General features: G+C 39.0%; 1 protein-coding gene and 1 non-coding gene across 4 annotated transcripts in view; both read left to right on the top strand.

Moving 5' to 3' along the window:
- The window catches only part of ZFR (zinc finger RNA binding protein), a 49,606-nt gene that overhangs the window by 4,985 nt on the left and 23,104 nt on the right, over positions 1-21,517 (top strand). For all 3 annotated transcript variants that reach the window (XM_032771258.2, XM_032771257.2, XM_032771259.2), the window contains exons 3-7: positions 12,174-12,456; positions 13,767-13,911; positions 17,631-17,849; positions 19,162-19,409; positions 20,431-20,622. In XM_032771258.2, coding sequence (XP_032627149.1) covers positions 12,174-12,456; positions 13,767-13,911; positions 17,631-17,849; positions 19,162-19,409; positions 20,431-20,622 — 1,087 coding nt within the window. The remainder of the gene's footprint in view (positions 1-12,173; positions 12,457-13,766; positions 13,912-17,630; positions 17,850-19,161; positions 19,410-20,430; positions 20,623-21,517) is intronic.
- LOC116819498 (small nucleolar RNA SNORA66) lies at positions 8,300-8,436 on the top strand. The gene has a single exon (XR_004372423.1). It is a non-coding gene; the product is annotated as a small nucleolar RNA SNORA66 (small nucleolar RNA).

The raw sequence follows: 21,517 nt of genomic DNA, 5'->3' as shown, positions 1-21,517 counted from the left end.
CTTATTTTTAGATAAAAAAATAATTGTAGTGATCTGTGCTGGGCTTAACAACTGTAGCCAGAATTGGGTGAGATCTTCTGGTGAGCCACAGATGAGAGATCTCTTTTAGCACTGTGACTGTTTCAGTGTTCAAGTGCAGAGCAGAATCTACAAGACCCTAAGGCTATAGAATAATTTAACAATCTGACATCAAATGCCTTGGATGGATTGGGTTGTTGTATTGGAGAAGTCTCCTTCATATTTTCCTCTTCTTGCTAGCATTACCTCTGTCTTGTCTGGGTTCAGCTTCTGCCACAAGACATTGAGAAAGCTGTGAAGTGCTGCACTTAGGCTCTAACGTACAGTCCTAAATGGGCCAGCTAGCTCAGGTTGAAAGTACCAATAAATGTTAGTCAGATGTTTTTGTGGGTGAACAAAAGTGGCAGGCGGGAGGAGATTGTTAGGGTCACCACTTGAGTAAGAACTCAGGTTAGCTCTGTAGTGAAGAAATGCCCTTAGACTTGACTTCACTGCTTTAAAGAAAAATAGTATGTTTTTTATGGTGGAATAAGTAATGCACATTGGCTGTCCTTCCGTAAAATCTTTATGGAGACAAGGCACCTGTAGTTATTTACTGCAAGGTAAACTAGGAGAAGGCTTGACATGGGCAGAGGAAGTATAGTGTTGATCTTCCCTAGCTACCTTGTGATTAAAAATTACAGGTGCCTTGTCTCTACTGGAATTTTGCTTGAGGTTAGCTACCTTGCATGAATTACCTTTGGGTTAATTAAAAATGAATAAGTAAAAATTTCTCAACTTTTTGTCAATGAAGAGATAAAGGAGATGAAGTGTTTTTGGGGGGGCTCATTGTCATCCACTCTCCAGTCTGCATCACCCTGGCATACAGATCCACACACACCGTTATATGTCACTGGAATCTTCTTGTGCACTTTAACTATTAAAGTTTTGCATGGGTGCATGTATCAATGCACAGATATCTTTAAGTGCTAGAGATTTGAGAACTTGTCAGATTTCTGTTAGGATCTGGACAATGAGCTAGAGGGAGGGAGTCTCATGACAGAAGGTGCCTGCTTAGTAAAGTTTAGATTTTTGGCTGAGCAAGCAACTTCAGTGCAAGAGTTCTTCTCTCTTACTCTGTACTTTTCTGGGGCAAGAACATCTGTGTCTAATAGTAATGGCAGTAAGGTAGTTTAGTGCATAAATCCATGTGTAGTCCATTATAGTGTCTTGGCTGATGACGTTCCAGTTAATAATGATCGTTACAAATAACTTTTATTTAAATCTAGCTTTGTTCTAAACCATACTGCTTGCAAGCATCTATGTGCATGTGAGTTTGTGGGTTTATAGTCTGTATCTTTAGAAATTACACATTGGTATCTTGTTTGCATTTTGTCAAACTGGGATTGAAAAATCATGACTTGCAGGTTTGAAAAATAGGGTTATTTCTGAGGGTTGGACACAAACTTTTTTTCTTTAGAATAAATTTTACCTTAGAAACAGCTTACTAAAGTTAGAGTTTAGAGGTGGCAAGGTCAAAATAAGGCTTAATATGGACTTAACTTTTGAGTTGGCAACAGCAATACCCAATGTGGTCCATGTTTAAAACTTTACCTGCTACACCTCTACCTCGATATAACGCTGTCCTTGGGAGCCAAAAAAATCTTACCGCGTTATAGGTGAAACTGTGTTATGTTGAACTTGCTTTGATCCACTGGAGTGCGCAGCCCCGTCCCCGCCCCACCCGGAGCACTGCTTTACTACGTTATATCCAAATTCGTGTCATATCGGGTGGTGTTATATCGAGGTAGCGGTGTATTTAAATGCAACAAATTCTAGGGTGAAACAACGTAATGGTGCCCAGAAAAAAACTACACCATACTTTGGGATGGGAAATATAGACTGTCTTATCAAATTGACTGGAATTTTTCATATTGATGGAGCCTCTTGCACTGTACAGTAAACCTACATTTTTCAGTATCAGTGCCAAACAGGAAGTATCTTCAGAGTTGAGGTTTTCATTATGCTCATATAAATTCTTAATTTAAAAAAAAAATTGTAAAACAAAATGTGATGCATCTACTAGGCAGAGTACCACAACCATTGTTTTTCCTTTTTCCTGGGTAGTTATGGTATGTATCAAATACCGCTACTGGCAAAAGATTCTTTCATAAAATCAGTGACTGTATAGGAAGGAGATATCATCGAGTTCTCCGTGTGCAGCTGCAGTCAAAAAGGAAATCTATCAGGATGCATAAAGAATGGGATGGAGAAAATATCGTGCTAAAATCAGTGGTTTGCCTTCATCTGGCGTACAACGTGCATTAATGGTCATTCCATCTTAAAAAGAATTACAGAATTAAATGTGATTCTGAAAAGGCCAACAAGAATAATAGCATGGAGAAGTTCATAAAAATTGAGATGCTTAGATTTGAAAGGTGATCACTAAGAAGGAACATGATAAAATTATGCAAAATAATAAATGGTGAAGAGACAGTGAGAGCTTCTGTTTGTCTTCTCTCATACTTCAGGAACGAGGTATTCAATTAAAAGGCAGGAAAACTGATGAAAGAAAACACCTTTTCATTCAATTCCTAATTAGACTGTGGAACTCATTGCTATAGAATGTCATTGAGACCAAAAATATAGCAAAATTCAAAGGAGGATTGGGTATTTATATGAATGATAAGAATATTTGAAGTAGTTATAACAACATTTTGGAAGAGAGATACACTTCATATGTTGGGGCTTAAACCGGTCTCTTAATGTTGGGGATTAGAATGATATTTTCATGGGGAGACAGATTATTCCACATCTACGTAGGTAGTTCTGGGACATTCCTCCAAGGCATCTGGCTGGGATTAGTGTTGCAGACAGGATGCTGGACTAGTTGGATGGTGGGTTTGATCCAGTATGACACTTCCTATATTTCTTGAGGCCTGCCCTTGGAAATACAGCTGAACTTGGTCATCCACAGAGTAGAATAAAGGGTCTCTCATTTTTTCCCAAAATGTAGTACCTTTTCAAATGTTGGGGGTGTTTTTTATAGCATAGAAAACAATCACTTTTGCTATAATCCTTATAAAAAGTTGCATCAATATTAACATTTGATAGTCATTGATTAATAACTCATTTAGTGACTGTTTCCAAGAGGAATTTCATCCTTCTCCTGGCAGGAGAGCACCTATATGAGACTTATTTTGAAAGTCCTGTTGTCTGAGGGAGTTTGGGTAGAGTCAAAATTTGCTTAGTTCCAACCTTAATTATAAAGCAAAATAATATTTCCATAAGACTAAAATTGTAAAAATAATTCAATCGTTTGATTGTCTTTAGTTTGATAAGAGCTCTTTCAGTGCTCAGATTTGTAGACAAATGGAGTGACAGCAACGCTAAAGTTTATTGCATGCAAGCACACATTAGATTAAGTCTTACCACATTGTATCTCAGGGGTAGGCAACCTATGGCATGCGTGCCAAAGGCAGCACTCGAGCTGATTTTCAGTGGCTCTCTCACTGCCCGGATCCTGGCCACCGGTCTGGGGGACTCCGCATTTTAATTTAATTTTAAATAAAGCTTCTTAAACATTTTGAAAACCTTATTTACTTTACATACAACAATAGTTTAGTTATGTATTATAGACTTACAGAAAGAGACCTTCTAAAAATGTTAAAATGTTTTACCGGCTCGTGAAACCTTAAATTAGAGTGAATAAATGGAAGACTCGGCACACCACTTCTGAAAGGCTGCCGACCCCTGTTGTATCCTCTCACAGAAATAGTATATAGACCATATTCTTTCTGAAAAGTGAGCTGCTTTTCCAGAAATTGCTGCAGATTTAAAGAAGTTTACTAATGTGTGTTCTGCCCAGTTAGTTCATAGATGCCTTAAATGTAGCCATCAAAGACTCCTCAGAGCTTGCTTCCCAAAAAGTTGTTTTCTGACCAATCAGAACAGAGACTTTGCAAGACAATAAATGTTGCGTTAACATTGTAATTAACAATAGTTAATAAACCACAGTACTTTCTAACCGTAAAAGACCTGCTTTTATGCTGCAGGAAGTCCTTGTTTTGCTTTCAGGTAAGGCCAATGTCAGGGAAGAAAACGGGGCAAGGTTATAGTAGGCCACTGACAATTCTTCCTGTAGTCATTTCAGTATAGAAATATAAAAATAACCCTTGCTCTAGCTCGATTTTGTTGACTGATTTATTGATAATATGTTGTTAATCAGAAACCCCAATTTACCATTCTGTGGTTTGGCAGGGTCCCGCCTCATGATCAAAGCCAGAAGTATTGGAGTCACTATGAGGGTTATGATGTCAACAGCAGAGACACTATCAGTTAGGAGTGGTCTCTTGACTTTATAACATTTTTATTAGGGCTTTTTTTTACTGATTAAAAAAATTAATTGCAATTAATTACACTGTTAATAATAGAATACCATGTATTTAAATATTTTGGGGTGTTTTCTACGTTCTCAGATATATCAATTTCAGTTACAGCACAGAATACAAAGTGTACAGTGCTCACTTTATGTTTATTTTTATTACAAATATTCGCACTGTAAAAAACAAAAATAGTATTTTCCAATTCACCTAATACAAGTAATGTAGTGCAATCTCTTTATCATGAAAGTTGAACTTACGAATGTAGAATTATGTAAAAAACAAACAAACCTGCATTCAGTCACAAAACAATGTAAAAGTTTAGAGCCTACAACTTCACTCAGTCCTACTTCTTGTTCAGCCTATTGCTCAGGTAAACAAGTTTTACATTTGCCGGAGATAATGCTGCTTGCTTCTTTTTTACAATGTCACCTGAAAGTGAGAACAGGCATTTACATGGCATTGTTGTAGCTGGCATCACAAGATATTTACTTGCCAAAAGCACTAAAGATTCAAATGTCCCTTGATGCGTCAACCACCATTCCAGAGGACGTATATCCATGCTGATGGCGGGTTCTGCTTGATAACAATCCAAAGCGGTGCAGACCAATGCATGTTCATTTTCATCATCTGAAATCGGATCACTGAGTCAGATGTCACTGTCAGAAGGTTGATTTTCTTTTTTGGTGGTTCTAATTCTGTAGTTTCAGCATCAGAGTGCTGATGTTTTAAGACTTCTGAAAGCATGCACCATACCTCATCCCTCTCAGATTTTGGAAGGCACTTCAGATTCTTAAATCTTGGATCGAGTGCTGTAGCTATCTTTAGAAATTTCACATTGGTATCTTCTTTGCATTTTGCAAATCTGCAGTGAAAGTGTTCTTAAAATGAACAACATGTGCTGGTTCATCATCTGAGACTGTTATAACATATACATGGCAGAATGCGGGCAAAACAGCAGGAGACATACAATTCTCCCCCAAGGAGTTCCTTCACAAATTTAATTAACACACTTTTTTTCCACGCATCATCAGCATGGAAACATGTCCTTAAGGATGGCCAAAGCATGAAGAGATGTATGAATCTTCAGCACATGTGGTATGTAAATATCTTGCGACGCCAGCTACAACAGTGCCATACGAATGCCTGTTCTCACTTTCTGGTGGTGTAAATAAGAAGTGGGTAGCATTATCTCCTGTAAATGTAAACAAACTTGTTTGTTTTAGCGGTTGGCTGAACAAGAAATAGGACTGAGTGGATTTGTAGGTCCTAAACTTTTACATTGTTTTATTTCTGAGTGCAGTTATGTAACAAAAAAACCTACATTTGTAAGTTGCACTTTCATGGTAAAGAGATTGTGCTGCAGCACTACAGATATAAAGTGAGCACTGTACACTTTGTACTCTGTGTTGTAGTTTAAATCGATATATTTGAAAATGTAGAAAAACATCAAAAATATTTAATAAATTTCAATTGATATTCTATTGTTTAACAGTGTGATTAACCACGATTAATTTTTTTGTTTAATCATGTGAGTTAACTGCGATTAATCAACAGCCCTAATTTTTATTAACACAGTTAGCAAAATCACAGATGCTCCAACCCAGCAAAGTAGTCAGAGATAATAGAAATATAGGACTAGAAGGGACCTCAGTAGGTCATTTAATCCAGTCCCCTTCATTGAGGCAGGATTAAGTATTATCCATTCCATCCCTGACAGATGTTTGTCCAACCTGTTCTTAAACTCCTCCAGTGACAAAGATTCCATGGCCTTTGTAGACAATTAGCTCCAGTGCTTAACTACTTTACAGTTAGGAAGCTTTTCCTACTGTCTAACCTAAATCTCCCTTGCTGCAATTCAAGCCCATTACTACTTTTCCTGTCCACAGTGGATAAGGAGAACAGTTTAATACCTTCCTCTTTATAAAAACCTCTTACATACTTGAAAACTGTTATGCCCCACTCAGTCTTCTCTTCTCCAGACTAAACATACCCAGTTTTTTTAATCTTTTCTCATGGGTCATGTTTTTGAGACTTCCAGTCATTTTTGTTGCTTTTCTTTAGACTTTCTCCAGTTTGTCTACATCTTTCCCAAAGTGGGGTGGCCAGAGTTGGACACAGTACTACGATAGAGGCCTAATCAGTCCTGAGTAGAGAAGAATTATTACTATTTGCGTCTTGCTTACAACACTCCTGCTAATACATCTCAGAAAATGTTTGCTTTTTTTTCAATATTATTACACTATTGACTCTCATTGACTCCTGCCCTTAAGAAAATTGTCTAAAACACATAGGTGACTTTCTGGAGGAACATTATAATCTGTCAAATGCAAACATTGCTTGCAGAGCCTTTGGAGGCAAGTTTTGCAATAACTCACATAAGGAAGGAAATGTCCCCAGGTTTGGTCTCTGCCTATATGACCACTGGGGATAGGAGCAAGGAATGGCTAAAGAGCATCTAAAGCAGTGTTTTTCAAAGTTTGGGTCACAACCTAGTACTGGGTCGCAGCATGGAAGGCACTGGGTCTCTCTGGTCAGCATCGCCAACCGGGACCTTAGAAGTCCCATCGGCAGTGCTGGCCAGCTAAGGCAGGCTAGTGCCTGCCTGTTCCGACACTGCACTGCACTCCGGAAGTGGTCAGCAGTGGGTCTGGCTTCTAGGCATGGGGGCCACGGGGCCCTGCACTGTGCCCCCACCCCGAGCACTGGCTCCAAAATCCCATCAGCCACTTTGCGGCCAATGGGAGCTGAGGGTAGGGGAGCAGTGCCTGCAGGCAAGAGCTGTGTACCTCAGAAGCCGGACCTGCCGCTGGCCACTGGAGGTGGTCCGCGGTGCCTGGAGGTGGGAAGCCTGCCTCTGTACTCCAGCTGCACCACTAAGTGGGAGCTGCCGGAGATAAGTCTGCACCCCAATCCCTGCCCCAGCCCTGATCCCTGCAAAACCCGGAGCCTCTTCTTGCACCCCCCAGCCCAGAGCCCTGACCCCCTCCTGCATCTGAATCCCCTGCCCCCAGCCCTGAGTGCCCCCCCAAACACCCGGAGCCTCTCATCCCCAGCTCCCTTGAGTTCCGGGCATGAACAGTTTTCTTAAATTGGGTCCCCAGAAAAAAAAATTTGAAAACCACTGATCTACAGTACCCTCAGATAGTGAGATCCTTTTAAAATTAAATGAGAAAATGTATCCATTTATCTAGTATCCTTTGGAAAGACAAATTGTTGTGGATCGGGACTCTAGGTTTTAAGCAAACCAAGAGAGCAGAAAGTAGATAATCCAGAAGTAATCAAATGATTTGTGGGGTGGAAATTAAGATAGGAATGAGTGGGTTGAAAAGAAGTTGGACTCAAAATTGCAGTGTAACTGAAATTCTCCTTTGATAATTGCTTCTGTAGATTCCCCTGATTGGACGAGAATCAAAGCCATTTGAGGTTCTGCAGAACTACCCATTTGCTTTACCCCTGTGCCTTTTTTTTACTTTCTCAGAACTTTAAGATGTCCATCTGTATTTCACATGCAGGAAGGTGTGGGTAATCATATCAATGATGAGTGAGCCGTGTCAGGATGTGTGACATTAGGTTATTGGTGGTTTTGTGGGGGGGTCGATTACAATATACCCACAGTGTGCACCATACCTTGTTAATGCACATCTTGTGGGTCATAGCCATATGAACAACAAAATAACCTATGACAGAGAGGGAGTTCTGAGAAGTAGAATCAGTGAAGTGTGACACTTGTTAAATAGGGGCCAGTTGTGATAAAGTAAAAGAACCATAGAGGGATTTTTGTTAGTACTGAGCCAGATTTGAAGATTCCAGGGAAGTGTGGTGAGTTCTTCAGAATGCTAAAACTGTAATGATTGACAGGCAATTTTTAGAATCTTACTAAGAAGCTGTCACTTCATCCAGAATACTTGCCTATATTCTTGCAAACTCGATCACTAGCTCTGCATGATGTTGCAGAAGCAAGGGGAACAGGTTTGCTAAAGTAAGCATGGTAATAGAACCTTAGTAGCCTTAGAAATCACATGACTAGGGCTGTTAATTCTTTACCATTACAAGACAACTGTTTTTGCCAAGCACTAAATATTTTTCAGATTAGGATCCACCTTGTTAAACTCACTATTGACTAGGAAATTGGTTTCTAGTTACAAATGAGATTTAAAAAAAATCAAGATACCATTTTGAAAAAAACCTTATTTTGATAGGTATGAAGCTAACTTGTATGTGAGCAGTGGTATTGTAATATAACTTAAACAATAATGAAGCTTTACTACAAGAGTTGCCCACTCTCAACATTTTTGAGCATTTCATGATTTAGCTTATTTTTAGTAGCTGCTTCTGATCTCATGAACAACTTCTCTCAAATTCAGGAAATCTCTGTTATTTCCACATGCACAATTCTGTATTGCTAAACAGGCAGCTGTTTGTAGCCTGATCTAATGACTCTGAGGCCCCGTCTAGACTACGCGCGAAAATCGATTTTAGATACGCAATTTCAGCTACGAGAATAGCGTAGCTGAAATCGAACATCTAAAATCGATTTACTCACCGGTCTTCACCGCGCGGGATCGATGTGCGCAGCTCGCCATGTCGAATCCGGAACTCCGTTTGTTTTGGTGGAGTTCCGGAATCGATCTAAGCGCGCTCTGGGTTCGATATATCCCGTCTAGACCAGATGCGATATTTCGAACCCCGAGCAATCGATTTTAACGCTCCGAAACGGCGCGTAGTGTAGACATAGCCTGAGTAGCAGTTCTCACCTTTTACCACCAGAAGCCACCCCTCCCAGACTGATCTGCTCCTGCTCCGCAAGAGGCATAGAGCTTAGTTTGATTTAGTTAGGTCAACATGGTGTCAGGGTAGGTGCTGTGTTGCTTATATCAGACTGTTCCAACTGACAGCCTGGACTCCAGCCACACCAGGGCTGACAGCCTGAAACCATGATAGGGCTCGGGCTGCCAGTGCCCCACACTGATAGTTAAATCAGTGCAAGTGATCCTGGTGAGGGGACACCCTGCCAACAGAAGGAGTTAGCATGGAGGTGCAAAACCAATTTAATTACTGTGGTGGCTGTATGTCAACGTAACTTAAATCGAGTTCATTTTGTAGCGTAGACTTGTCTGAGAAGCAGCAGGAACCATTCTCAAGTAGTGGTAGCAACTGTCTCCAGCCTGTTTCTTGCCCCCATGACTCTGAACATTGCAGTGAGGGAGACTTGAAGGAAAATGTGGGCTTGATCATGCTTCCATTTAAGTCAGTGGCACATCCCTGCATTGATTTACGTGGAACAGGATTGGGCTTTTAGTGATTAAATTACGTTTTTGAGTAGTAGGGAGTGCCAACCAACCTAGACTGTCTTTCAGAAATATAAACTTGCTGGAGTTACTGAAGGGACTGTAACATCTGTTTTTCAATGAAAATTATAGGTTTTTTTGAGCATCAAGTTTGAACTTCTACAACACACAAAAAAAACTTCATCCAATTATTTAATTTTTGCTTTGTGTCCTGTGCAACTAATGGCATCAAAATACTATCTCAGTGTTTATAGTTTCAGGACTGTATTATATTTGGCAAAATAAGAAATATATTAAATATGATAAATTGGAGCTTACTTCTGTAATTTCTTGATTTCTTCTTAGAAATCTAGTACTGTATTCAGCAAGAAGAAAGCCAGGTGATTTCAAAGGATTTTTGTGATATTCCACCCTTTATTATATTATCATATCACTTTCTCCTATAAATTTTGTGTGCGTGGGTATTATTCACTGTGCTAAAAAGGTTCATTCTGTTCTTTCCAAATGCTCACTTTTCTTGTGCCTAAATACTGTAGGAGGTTGTCCTGGTAGAGACCCATCCCACATAGTTAACTCTGCACTTCCCTGTTCAGAATCCCCTTCACTTGAAAGATAGCATTTTTTTTATTTTTTTACCTTAGTTTAATTTGATTTGTGTGATTTTGAACTAATTGATCATACAGTTGGATGTTCATTGCAAACTAAAGATGTGTGCTACTGTTTTTATAAAAGGATAACTAAAGGGCATTTTATTAAAATTAAAGTTCTTAATACATCTTTACGTTTCTGTATAATCATAACAAGCAATGTTTTAAACATTCTGCTTGACTTTTTAAAATATAACTGCTGTATTTACTTGGACTTGCCAAAATTGGCAGTATATTTCACTACATCTTTCCACTGGTATTGGAATGCCATTTTGATATGTAGACTAAATGCAGTTTTGACATTAAAATGACAGAATCATACAGCATTTTTCTCCTGATAAATTTTGACCAAGCATAAATACCGACAAGTTATAGAAGCAGTAAGCATACCCATAGACAAGAAGAAATATGATTTTTGACAGTTAGTGCCAGACTGACTATTGGAAACTTTAGCTAGGTGTTATCTCTCTGGCATCTAAGCAAACCCAAAATGACAAATCATCATCTCGGCCGCTGTCTCGGTATGCTGTTTTAGCCAAAGCATTTAATGTGTCTGCTTTGATTTCCCAGTTTATAAAAGAGATAATAGTATCCTCATGTAGGTGGTGTGAGTAATTAATAGTGTTACTGGATGAAAGTGCAGGAAACAAATCATGCTGGTGCATGGGCTGTTATGTCAAATAAAAGTTCCTAGCTTTTGTTTTGTAATCCCCATTTCTTTTCCGGGTTGTAATAAATACTGACTTCTTGGCAATAATTATTTTACTAATTTATTTATATTTTTAAATTAACCTACCTAAAGTCTTAGGCATTTTGTATAATGCACTGTACATATTTACAAATCAAAATAGAGCAATAACAGTTACTAGATTCTACCCTTCAAATAATCACTGCAACTTCTGAGACCATCCTTCTCTCACTGGACTGTTAATATCTGCCTCTTGTTAGTTAATACTTACTGGTACACTGCTTCGTGCATGCACCTGCTGCAAAGGTGGGGAAACAGATGAGTCTTACAGCATTCTCTGAAGATTGGAAGAATCCGGATAGACTCTGCACACTCATTTCTATAGTACACTTCATTTGGCTGCCAGACCTTTTGTTAGTACATCTTTTCTTAGTTTTTTCTAGATACAGTGGCCTATCTATCTAATGTCAACATTTGGAGGGGGACTCCCTCATCAGAAATTAGTTTCATAAGTCTCTCCCTATTGACTTTAGGGATTTTTGCACTGGCTTTTAATGAGAACATTTTAAAAGTCACTCTCCTTCATTCAGCTGTTGAGTCACCAGACCTACATAGGGTGGTATATTTTTTGGTGAAGTAATTAGTCTTACAACTCCAGTAGCATAAAAGGAATCCTGTACTTTGCCCGGGAAAATGCCATGCAAGATGGAAGAGTTCAATAATAGCTTTCACAGAAGAAGTCGCTCTTTTTTCAGTGCAGGGTGTTGTCAAATATGCTACCCAAAGAACTATTGCAGTACTTCCGTATCATGCAAAATCTGATGATTTGAGATCTCTTTACTGTTTCAAATGAAGAGATTGTCTGCCAGTGCCAAAAGGTTTACCTTTATCGGATGGGTCCCCGTTTTGTTTAATGTTTCAGCCATAAGCACTTCAATGTGTAGTGATACTTAAATAATGAGTGCCATAAAAAAGCCTATAAATAAAATAAATGAGTGCTTCATGTAAACCTGTAGACCTCTGCGGGATTATTCAAAGCTTAGTTTTAAGACTGTTCTGGTATTTTGAAATTGAATGAAATATTTAGGTATCAGTCTAACATGTTTAGCTGTTGAACTAATGGACTTGTTACGCGATGGGTAATACTTACTGTCCTTTCCCAATATAGCCAGCAGCCAGCTTCGGGTGTAGCCTATTCCCATCCAACTACAGTTGCTAGCTACACTGTCCATCAGGCTCCAGTAGCTGCACACACGGTTACTGCTGCATATGCCCCAGCAGCAGCTACAGTTGCTGTAGCCAGGCCTGCACCAGTAGCTGTTGCAGCTGCTGCTACAGCTGCTGCCTATGGAGGTTATCCTACGGCACACACGGCGACAGATTACGGTTATACCCAAAGACAACAGGAAGCCCCACCACCACCTCCTCCGGTCACTACACAAAACTACCAGGTAAGTGCCACTTTGAATTCATCTTGGGTTGGTAGTGATCAAAATTTGTTTGATGGATGTTTGGTGATCTGTGTGAAATGAGTTTGATGATCTGTCTAGTTCCCGCTGGGCAAATGCCCAAATCATTAAAAACTACCATCAAGTTTAGCAAGCTTGTTGGTATCTTCTACAGAGGCCAAAAATTGTGGAGGTGGCATGTCCTCTTCTCCAAGTCAGGGTTGAGGCATATAACCAAGGGACTGTGAGGAAAGTTACACCAAGAATGGCAGTATGACATCTGCTTTGTAGAGGGAGAGAGGATTTCCACGATATAAAAATATCTATTAGGGGTGCCTTCTAGTTTTAAAATACTTACTTTGCTTTGATGAAAAGCACTTTAGAAGGCCTTGGTCGTATTAATGATTGTTTAATTTTTCCCTCTATAGATTTTTTTTTTTTTTTTTTTTTTTTTTTTTTTAGTAGCCACTTCTGGTTAGAGTCCTGAAAAACAAGCAAGCTCTTTCCAATGGTCTGAAGCAGCAATTAGTTAAAACATCGTAATAATTACAGGAGCAGTGCATATACCTGCTACTAGATGTTGATGCACAGACAGAGAAAAAAGGAGTCTTAAACAAAGAGGGGAAAAAAAATACAAGGTTGCCAAAATTGCTAGGGAATGAAATGTTACTTTTTAAGCTTCTTAACAAGTGCTGTAAATCCAAGTAGAAATTCTCTGAACTGCAGAATAGTTGATGAGATATAAAACAGAACGCTTACAAAAGGTACAGTTAATTTATCTGTAAATAGGAAAAATGCTAAATCAAATTTGTAATGCCTCGAAAGTGTTGGTGGGCTTTTCTTTTTTTAAGAAAAAAACCAGAAACTTGGATTTTGTGAAAATACACATTTTGAGCAGGCTTGTGAGTTTTCTTAAAATTATATAGAATTTCTGCTCTAATATAAATGTGATAGTGAAACAGTCTGACAGCAGCATCTTTCTGTTCCTTAATGGAAATAACTAAAGGAAAAAATGTGAAAATACTTGTAAATGCAAGAATTGAATTGCTGTTATTTATTGGGTCTGTTAATGTTCATCAAAACTGTTCAGCACTTCTTGTTCTTAGTCTCTTTTTCTTAATCTCAAATTAAGATTAAAGATTTTAAAATATAAAAGGCTTATTTAACTCTAGAATCATATACATCTTTAAATGAAGTGTTTGACTTAATTCAGTAGACTCTCTCTCCCTTTGGCTGCCTTTAATTATCCCAGGACCCAGACATATTTAAGCAGAAACTCAGGTCCTTTCTTTCTGTTTTCCATGCTTTTTAAGGACTCCTACTCATATGTTAGATCCACTGCCCCAGCTGTGGCTTATGACAGCAAGCAGTACTATCAACAACCAACAGCAGCAGCGGCTGCAGTGGCTGCTGCTGCCCAGCCTCAGCCTTCTGTAGCAGAATCATACTACCAGACAGGTGGGTGGTGTGCATGAAATTCGTTTTTGGTCAGTGCAAAACAGTGTGCTGCTTTGTTTTTTAAAAATGTTTCTTTGGATACCTCAGACAAATTGCTTTTTATTCTTAGCTTTATAATATAACCCTTATAAATATAAATGTATGGACAAAAATCATGCTGTTACCCAACACTTAATAAGAAGACATTGCCTCAACTAGCTTTCTTGCCTAAAAATACACACACCTTTTTCTACGTAAATTGAATTTAACAATACTTAAGTATGTTTAAAAATATGCTGTGCCTGCCAAGTTCAAATACACTTTGGCTGGCCAGTGCAAACAGGAAGAGATCTGGACAAGAAAAGGATTTTTGAACACAGTTTTGTTATATTAAATAGTATAAGTCAGTATTAACCCATTTTGGCCATCACAAAGTTTAAATCCTGTTTAAACAAGTTTTAAAGCTTTATATTGTTGGTGTGAATGGGAAATTAAAGGCAAGTTTTAGCTGTAGGGTGGGAGAAGGTTTGCTTAAAGAAAGCAGTAGGGTGAGCAAATTGCTTAAGAACATGACACAAGTCTGTGGAGAGAGAGACCAGTTACTGTGTATGTGGTTTTTAAAAAATGCCATTTGTACAATATATTGCTGCAGTTTAAAAATAATGGTATTAGGAGAGGCTTTATACTCTAATAACAAAGAGGTGGCACGGTTTGAGACCTAAATTCAGCGTTCATACTTAATGCCTCTCACGCTCCAGCAAGGGAGACATTCTTCTCTGCTCAAGAGAGGAATACTGTGCGAACTTTTAAGTGTCATTAACTCTAGGGCCCAACCAGTTTCACAGCCTTGAAAAGTATATCATGGACAGTGAAATAAGACCTTCCTTGTAAAACCTGATCTCCCTGAAATCTGCTAGTTCAGCAGGCCTGGGGAGGGACAGGACTTGTCCTTCCCCAGTACAGTGGTTTTGCGGGGAGATCAGACCTTCCTCGCAGGCAGTGCAGAAGTGAGGGTGGAATACCCTTATTTCTGCGCTGCAGCAGCCCCAGAACTGGGCTCCGGGTTTCTGCCGTGCGACTCCTGCTGGCATTCAGGGGGCTACTGCCCCCTTCGGCTCCTGCAGAGGTTTGGGGTGCCCAGGCTCCAGGTTTTTGCTCTCCTCCCTCCCCGCAGCTCCTGCAGGGGCTGGGAGTGCCTGGGCTCCAGCCAGGGCTTTGGGCTGCCACCCCTTGCGGCTCCTGCCCGGGCTCAGGGCTGCCCAGGATCCAGGCTTTCTCCCCCACCCATTTTCTCTGAAGGCAGCACAGAAGCGAGTATGGCAATCCTGTGACCACCTTATAACAGCTTTGGGATCCTCCTGCCCCACAGTCCCCTTTTGGGTCAGGATCTCCATGGTTACAACACAGAAATTTCAGATGTAAACATCTGAAATTGTGAAACTGACTAATTTAAAAACCCTTTAGCCCTGAAATTGACCAATATGGAGTGTGAATTTGGTAGAGCACTAACTATATCTCTCTAGTTTACTGGAACTCTGAAAGGAGTCAGTTCAGTCTTCATGTCCAGAAAATAGTTGTAACCTGAGATCTACATACAAAAGAAAAACTTTCAGATTTAAGTCTGAATGTTTGTTGCCATGCCATGCCAAGGCTTTCAAGATTCTGCGAGGCTCGCGTGACCTGGCAGGCCTATATGCAGTCAGTGGGAAGTAGTACAACTGGGAAATTCCAGATCACTGCTGTATGGGTTATAGGAACCTAATACAGCAATAAGAAGCCAAAAAGAGAATTGGACACAGGTAGAAATTACTCTTCTGTGAGACTTGTTGGACCATCTGTAGATTACTTTGCTAAATTGTTAGTACCATATTAGAGAAGGGTTTCTGAGAAGGTTGAGAAGGATCAAAAGAAGCAAGGGGGATTTTTTTCCATGCCATTCTGGAAAAATTGGTATTCTCTGGTTTCAGAATTCTAAAGGAAATAGTGAAGAGAAATGGAGATATGCAGTCTAAGCAAGAAACAAATTCTGGGACTCGACGCTAAATACTCCTAAAGCTATGGGAACAGCAGGCTAGAAATGAGTGAATCATAAAAATTTAGGCCTGGGAGGGACCGCAAGAGGCCATCTAGTCTATCCCCCTGTGCTGAGGCAGGTTTAAGTATATCTAGACTATCCCTGGCAGATGTTTGTCTAACCTATTTTAAAAACCTCCAGTGACTGGGATTCCACAGCCTCCCTAGGGAACCTGTTCCAGTGAGTTGGAAAGTTTTTTTCCTAATTAGTTTGAAGGTAACCTTTTTGCCGTGAAGTGAATGAAACCGGTGGTATTTTCTACCAAGTACAGCAGTAGAGGATCAGCTAGAACAGCTATGTTACTAAAAGATAAGAGAGATTTTACAGGAAATAATATTCTAGGATATTTATGTGTATCTAGTTTGGACTTGAAGGGTTTTTTGTGGCCTGAGCCTGTAGTAGTGTTCTTTGTGTGAAAACACCATGTTCCTGGCATAGTATCCTTTTTTTAAAGAAAGTATTAACATGTTTACAAATCCTTGCCATATAAATATCAGAAACAAAACAATAATAATTAGTCTTTTGTTTAAAGAGACATGCATGAATATAGTCATCAGCTCTCTGTTCATCAGGGAGTTAGCCATATTAAAGAGCGAGCACTGTTAACACCTATGACGTTATTTCTAGTGATTTTGTTAAATTGAGTGAAATCTCTGATTTTTCTGTTTAATTAATGGACCAGGCATGTCTATCAAATGTTAATAGTTGGAAAAAAGGACACCTGCAGCAGGTTTAAAACAAAAGGAAGTATTTCTTCACACAGCGTGCAGTCAGCCTGTGGAACTCCTTGCCAGAGGATGTTGTGAAGGCCAAGACCATAACAGGGTTCAAAAAAAGAACTAGATAAATGCATGGAGTAGATGTCTATCAGTGGCTATTAGCCGGGATGGGTAGGAATGGTATCCCTAGCTTCTGTTTGCCAGAAGCTGGGAATGGGAGACAGGGACTGGATCACTTGATGATTACTTGTTCTGTCCAATCACTTTGGGGCACCTGGCACTGGCCACTGTCAGAAGACAGGGTACTGGACTGGATGAACCTTTGGTCTGACCCACTAGGGCCATTCTTATGCATACTGAATAAAAGGTAACCCAATATCTAAGTATCTGTTTGTCCTCTGTCTATTTTGCTGAGTATATAATTGGTATGTTAATTTTTCCATATCAGCATCCTTCTGTGTTTTTTCAAACCATTCTTCTATGGTAGAGCTCCCCCCTTCCCCACTCCAGTGAGAGATTATAAATTGCTGAGCAGTGACTAGCAGATGAGAGATTAGGCATAATATACTTGTGTTGCTTGGTTTTTTCATTTTTCAGTATTTTGAATACTACAAATACCAGCGTCTGTGTAATATGCTTTGAATTTTTGTCAGTTAATGAGCTTCAAACTAAAAGTGATCATCATAGCTCATGCTACTCTTCATAGTACTGAAAAACCCTTAATAAAAACACCTGCATGTATTTAGAGAAGAAAAGTGAAATGACTTATGCAGATGCACTTTGGTTTGTATTCATTTTATTACATGGTCATCCTCTCTGGCATATGTGTTTATAACACAAAAATCCTTATTTGTTATATGCTTAGTTACTTGTGTATAATTGAATGTAATTTTTTTAATCTCAAATCTTTAAATCTTCGTACAACTTTACTCTTCTATCTTAATTAGCTCCAAAAGCAGGATATAGCCAAGGAGCAACTCAGTATACTCAAGCCCAGCAAACTCGACAAGTGACAGCCATAAAACCAGCCACCCCTAGTCCAGCTACAACTACTTTCTCCATATATCCAGTATCCTCCACTGTGCAGCCAGTAGCAGCTGCAGCAACTGTCGTTCCATCCTATACTCAGAGTGCTACATACAGTACAACAGCAGTTACTTATTCTGGTAAGAATTTTGCATGTTATAGTACTATGAGGTTTGTGAGTCATGTTATGGAAAAAGATTTTATAGACTCAGAAATTTGGTAATTAAGTTTGTTTAGTTATGTCATAAAGCACCAAGAAATATTCAGCCAGTTAGATCACTATATTGGCAGAATATTTGGACATATTTTTGGACAAGAACAATAGTTGTATGTGGTCCTGTTTTGTTATACACCATCAAAGAGATTGCAGCCCTGCTTGGATAGTGTCTGGTGGTGGTCACATATGGGAGGGAGCAGAGACCGTGGATTGGGAAAAAAACCAGATAATTGTCCAAAGAGAATAAAATTTTGGGAGGCAATGTATCACCATCAGGCAACAATTGTGAAGAGTAGACTGGGCAATCCAGAGTAAAATTTAGATTTTGGATTACTTTAATCTCATGTGGGAGGAGGGGATGGTATAAGAGCTTTGCTCCAAACGTAAGAGATTCAAGGCTTGATTAAAAGTGGAAGGAATCCTGTTTTGCTTTATAACCAGATGGTAATCAGCTGGAAAATTGCAGCTGCTTGGATCTTTTGATATCGTGTTTTAAATGGGACATTTAAAATGTTCCGTGAAACAGAAAAAAGCCTAATCAGTGGATTAAAGTAGTTGAACCACTACATGTGGAGAGTTTATGGGAAAAGTGGCTCAAATGTATGAAAACACAGTTTTCTTGATTTATTCAACTGTGGTACTAGAAATTAAGGAGTGAATAGATAAGGCAAGTTACAGAGAACCAAGCAGGTCAACAGTTTGTTTGCACCAAAGTGCCTCTGAGGATGCTGGATGGTTAAATACCAAAGAGAAGAGGCTCCTAAGCACTGTTGTGGTTTTGGTTCTTGTTTGACACCCATGTGTGTCCTTTTCTTTGTATTTTGAATCTTGCACCATAAATTGTTGCTTATTAATAAACCTGAGTTTGAAGAAATATTCATTTCTAGTGGCTTTTATCTCATCTTTGCTGTGCCACACCCAGCCCTCCCAGATGTACCAAGAGTATTGACACATTCTTGAATGGCAACTTTGATACTGCTGCCAACATAGTGGACCCCAATTTATTTAAAATTGTATAGCTACAGAGATCCATCTGAGAGAATACATACCCCTGACATAGGTGGGAAATGGTATTTAAATTGTATAATCTCAGGACCTTGTCAAAATGTTTAGATCACAAAATGTACCTTTCTGGAAAAGAATTAAATGTCATCCAGCATGCCTGGAACTAGCTTGTGTGTAACTGTGATATACAATGTATTATAATGTAACATTATCATATTTTGATCTTTGAGGTACCTCTTATTCTGGCTATGAAGCCGCAGTATATTCAGCAGCATCGTCCTATTACCAGCAGCAGCAGCAGCAGCAGAAACAGGCGGCGGCAGCAGCGGCTGCTGCTGCAGCAACAGCTGCCTGGACAGGGACCACCTTTACTAAAAAGGCACCATTCCAAAATAAGCAACTGAAACCAAAACAACCTCCCAAACCACCACAGATCCACTATTGTGATGTTTGTAAAATCAGCTGTGCTGGACCACAGGTACCTGTATTACATGGCATTCCACTATACTTCTTAGTCGTCATTTCATATAGCGAAAAACAGGCATTATTTAAGAACACTTTTGTGGATTGAGGAAATTACTTAAATAACTTTGCTCTAGAAGCAGTTTGAAAATATGTACCACTGTGAAAAGGAAATACTGATGTTTGTGCTCTATGTGAACAGCTGAATTCTACTTCCTACCTTAAAAGTTCACATTTTCCATCTGAAGCACTATTCTACTCAGTAGCAAACTTCCTGGGGAAAACTCCCTTCTCAGACCACTGAGAATTTAAGCTTTTATGAAATTTCTCCTTGAAAAATATTCTACTTTGTAGTATTCTGTTTCTCCTTCTAGCACCCCAGTCTAGTTTTGAAATGGCTGAATGTAGTACTGTCTCATCAGGGCGTTCAGATTAAGACAGCAAAGAACATGAGTTTTTTTACCCACTTGGTTAGAATATTTGTTGTTCTGCATGTCATGTTTAAAAAAAACTGTCATTGTTTTCTACTACTTCTCCCACTTGGACTGCCCCTTCCCATGCAAGGACACTTTCAATTTTGAAAGTTTTACTTTGCGTCCGAATGTGTTTAACAGTCTCTCCTTCTGAATTATTGAGTTCTTTAGGGTGCTCTAAATCACTCAGGACTTGGGTACGGCCTACTGGATAAGATCACTTGATTGTTAATATCTGTCACTTGGCATTGACAATACTTGATAATTTGGGAAGTAGGAAGGTGAAAAAAGTCCTTACTGCTTTTTGCCAGCTATGGAGTTACGTATATCATGAAAAGAAAATTATTTCCTGGTCCCTGCCAGCTGTTGGCCTATGCCTCAAAACACGTGAACAATAAAATGGCAGTGCTTTGTATAGGAAATATGTTTCCTAGCAAAATTAAGTATTGATTATTATTTCTAGCTTATAACTTATTGTATATTTTATAGCATCATATGGTTGACATAATTAATGTAGTAAAAATAATTTGAGAATGTATACTTTTTCACTGCATTTTGAAATAGACTTATAAAGAACATTTGGAAGGCCAGAAACACAAAAAGAAAGAAGCGGCATTAAAAGCATCTCAGAACACTAGTAACAGCAGTACTTCTGCTCGTGGAACTCAGAATCAGTTGCGCTGTGAGCTCTGTGATGTGTCTTGTACAGGAGCAGATGCATACGCTGCCCATATTCGTGGAGCTAAACATCAGAAGGTAGGAATGGAGGTTGTTTGTAACTCTGAACAAACGATTATGATGGTTCTTTCAAAAGTTTACAACTGAACATTCATTTAACACAACTTTGAAACTTTACAATGCAGAAGAAAAATGCAGCTTTTAACCATCTTAATTTAAATGAAACAAGCACAGAAACAGTTTTCTTACCTAGTCAATTTTTTTAAAAAACTTTTCCTCTATTTTTTTAGCTTACGTTTTCTAGTTTACATTTAACACAGTATTTTACTGCTTTGCATTTTATTTTTTTGGCTTTGCTGCTCACTGATTGCATACTTCCCGTTCCAAATGACGTGTGTGGTTGACTAGTCTGTTCATAACTCTGGTGTTTGTAACTCTGAGGTTCTACTGTAGCTGTCAAACCTTAAAGATTAATCCACCGTTTTTATCCCCTTTTCCACCCTCACTTCCCATATTGTACCTTTTATAGTTGAGCACTAAATTATTCTTTTTCTGGAGTCTGTCAATATTTCTTTTAAATCCTATCTGTTAGAGAACTGAAATGTAATTGTATTTTAAAGGCAAAAGACACTATATGATATATAAAGGAAACCTGAATACTTGTTTTCCTGCTTGTTTTTTACTGTATATAATAGCAGGAATGTCATTTGCTGAAAGATCTGTTATTGCTCATGTCAGTCTCTGACTGACTGTGTTGTGGAGTCTCGCACTTTAAGTGATGGGACAGAGTTATTGAATCTTTAATAAAGACTTCTGTTCTCCAAAGTGTTCATCAGTCATAGTAGTTAAAATAGTTTAGTAAGCTCCCCACCAAGAGGCGTGTAAGGTGGGAGAGAGCACATGAAATCTTAAACAATTTGACTAAAAATCCCTCCACCATCTTAGTTTCGTGGCTCTTTTTCTTTTTTTTTTT

The sequence above is a fragment of the Chelonoidis abingdonii genome, chromosome 6 (genome assembly GCF_003597395.2).
Source record: "Chelonoidis abingdonii isolate Lonesome George chromosome 6, CheloAbing_2.0, whole genome shotgun sequence".
Classification (NCBI taxonomy): Eukaryota; Metazoa; Chordata; order Testudines; family Testudinidae; genus Chelonoidis; species Chelonoidis abingdonii.
Note: the sequence above shows the minus strand (reverse complement) of the source record. Positions and strands in the feature narration are given on the sequence as shown.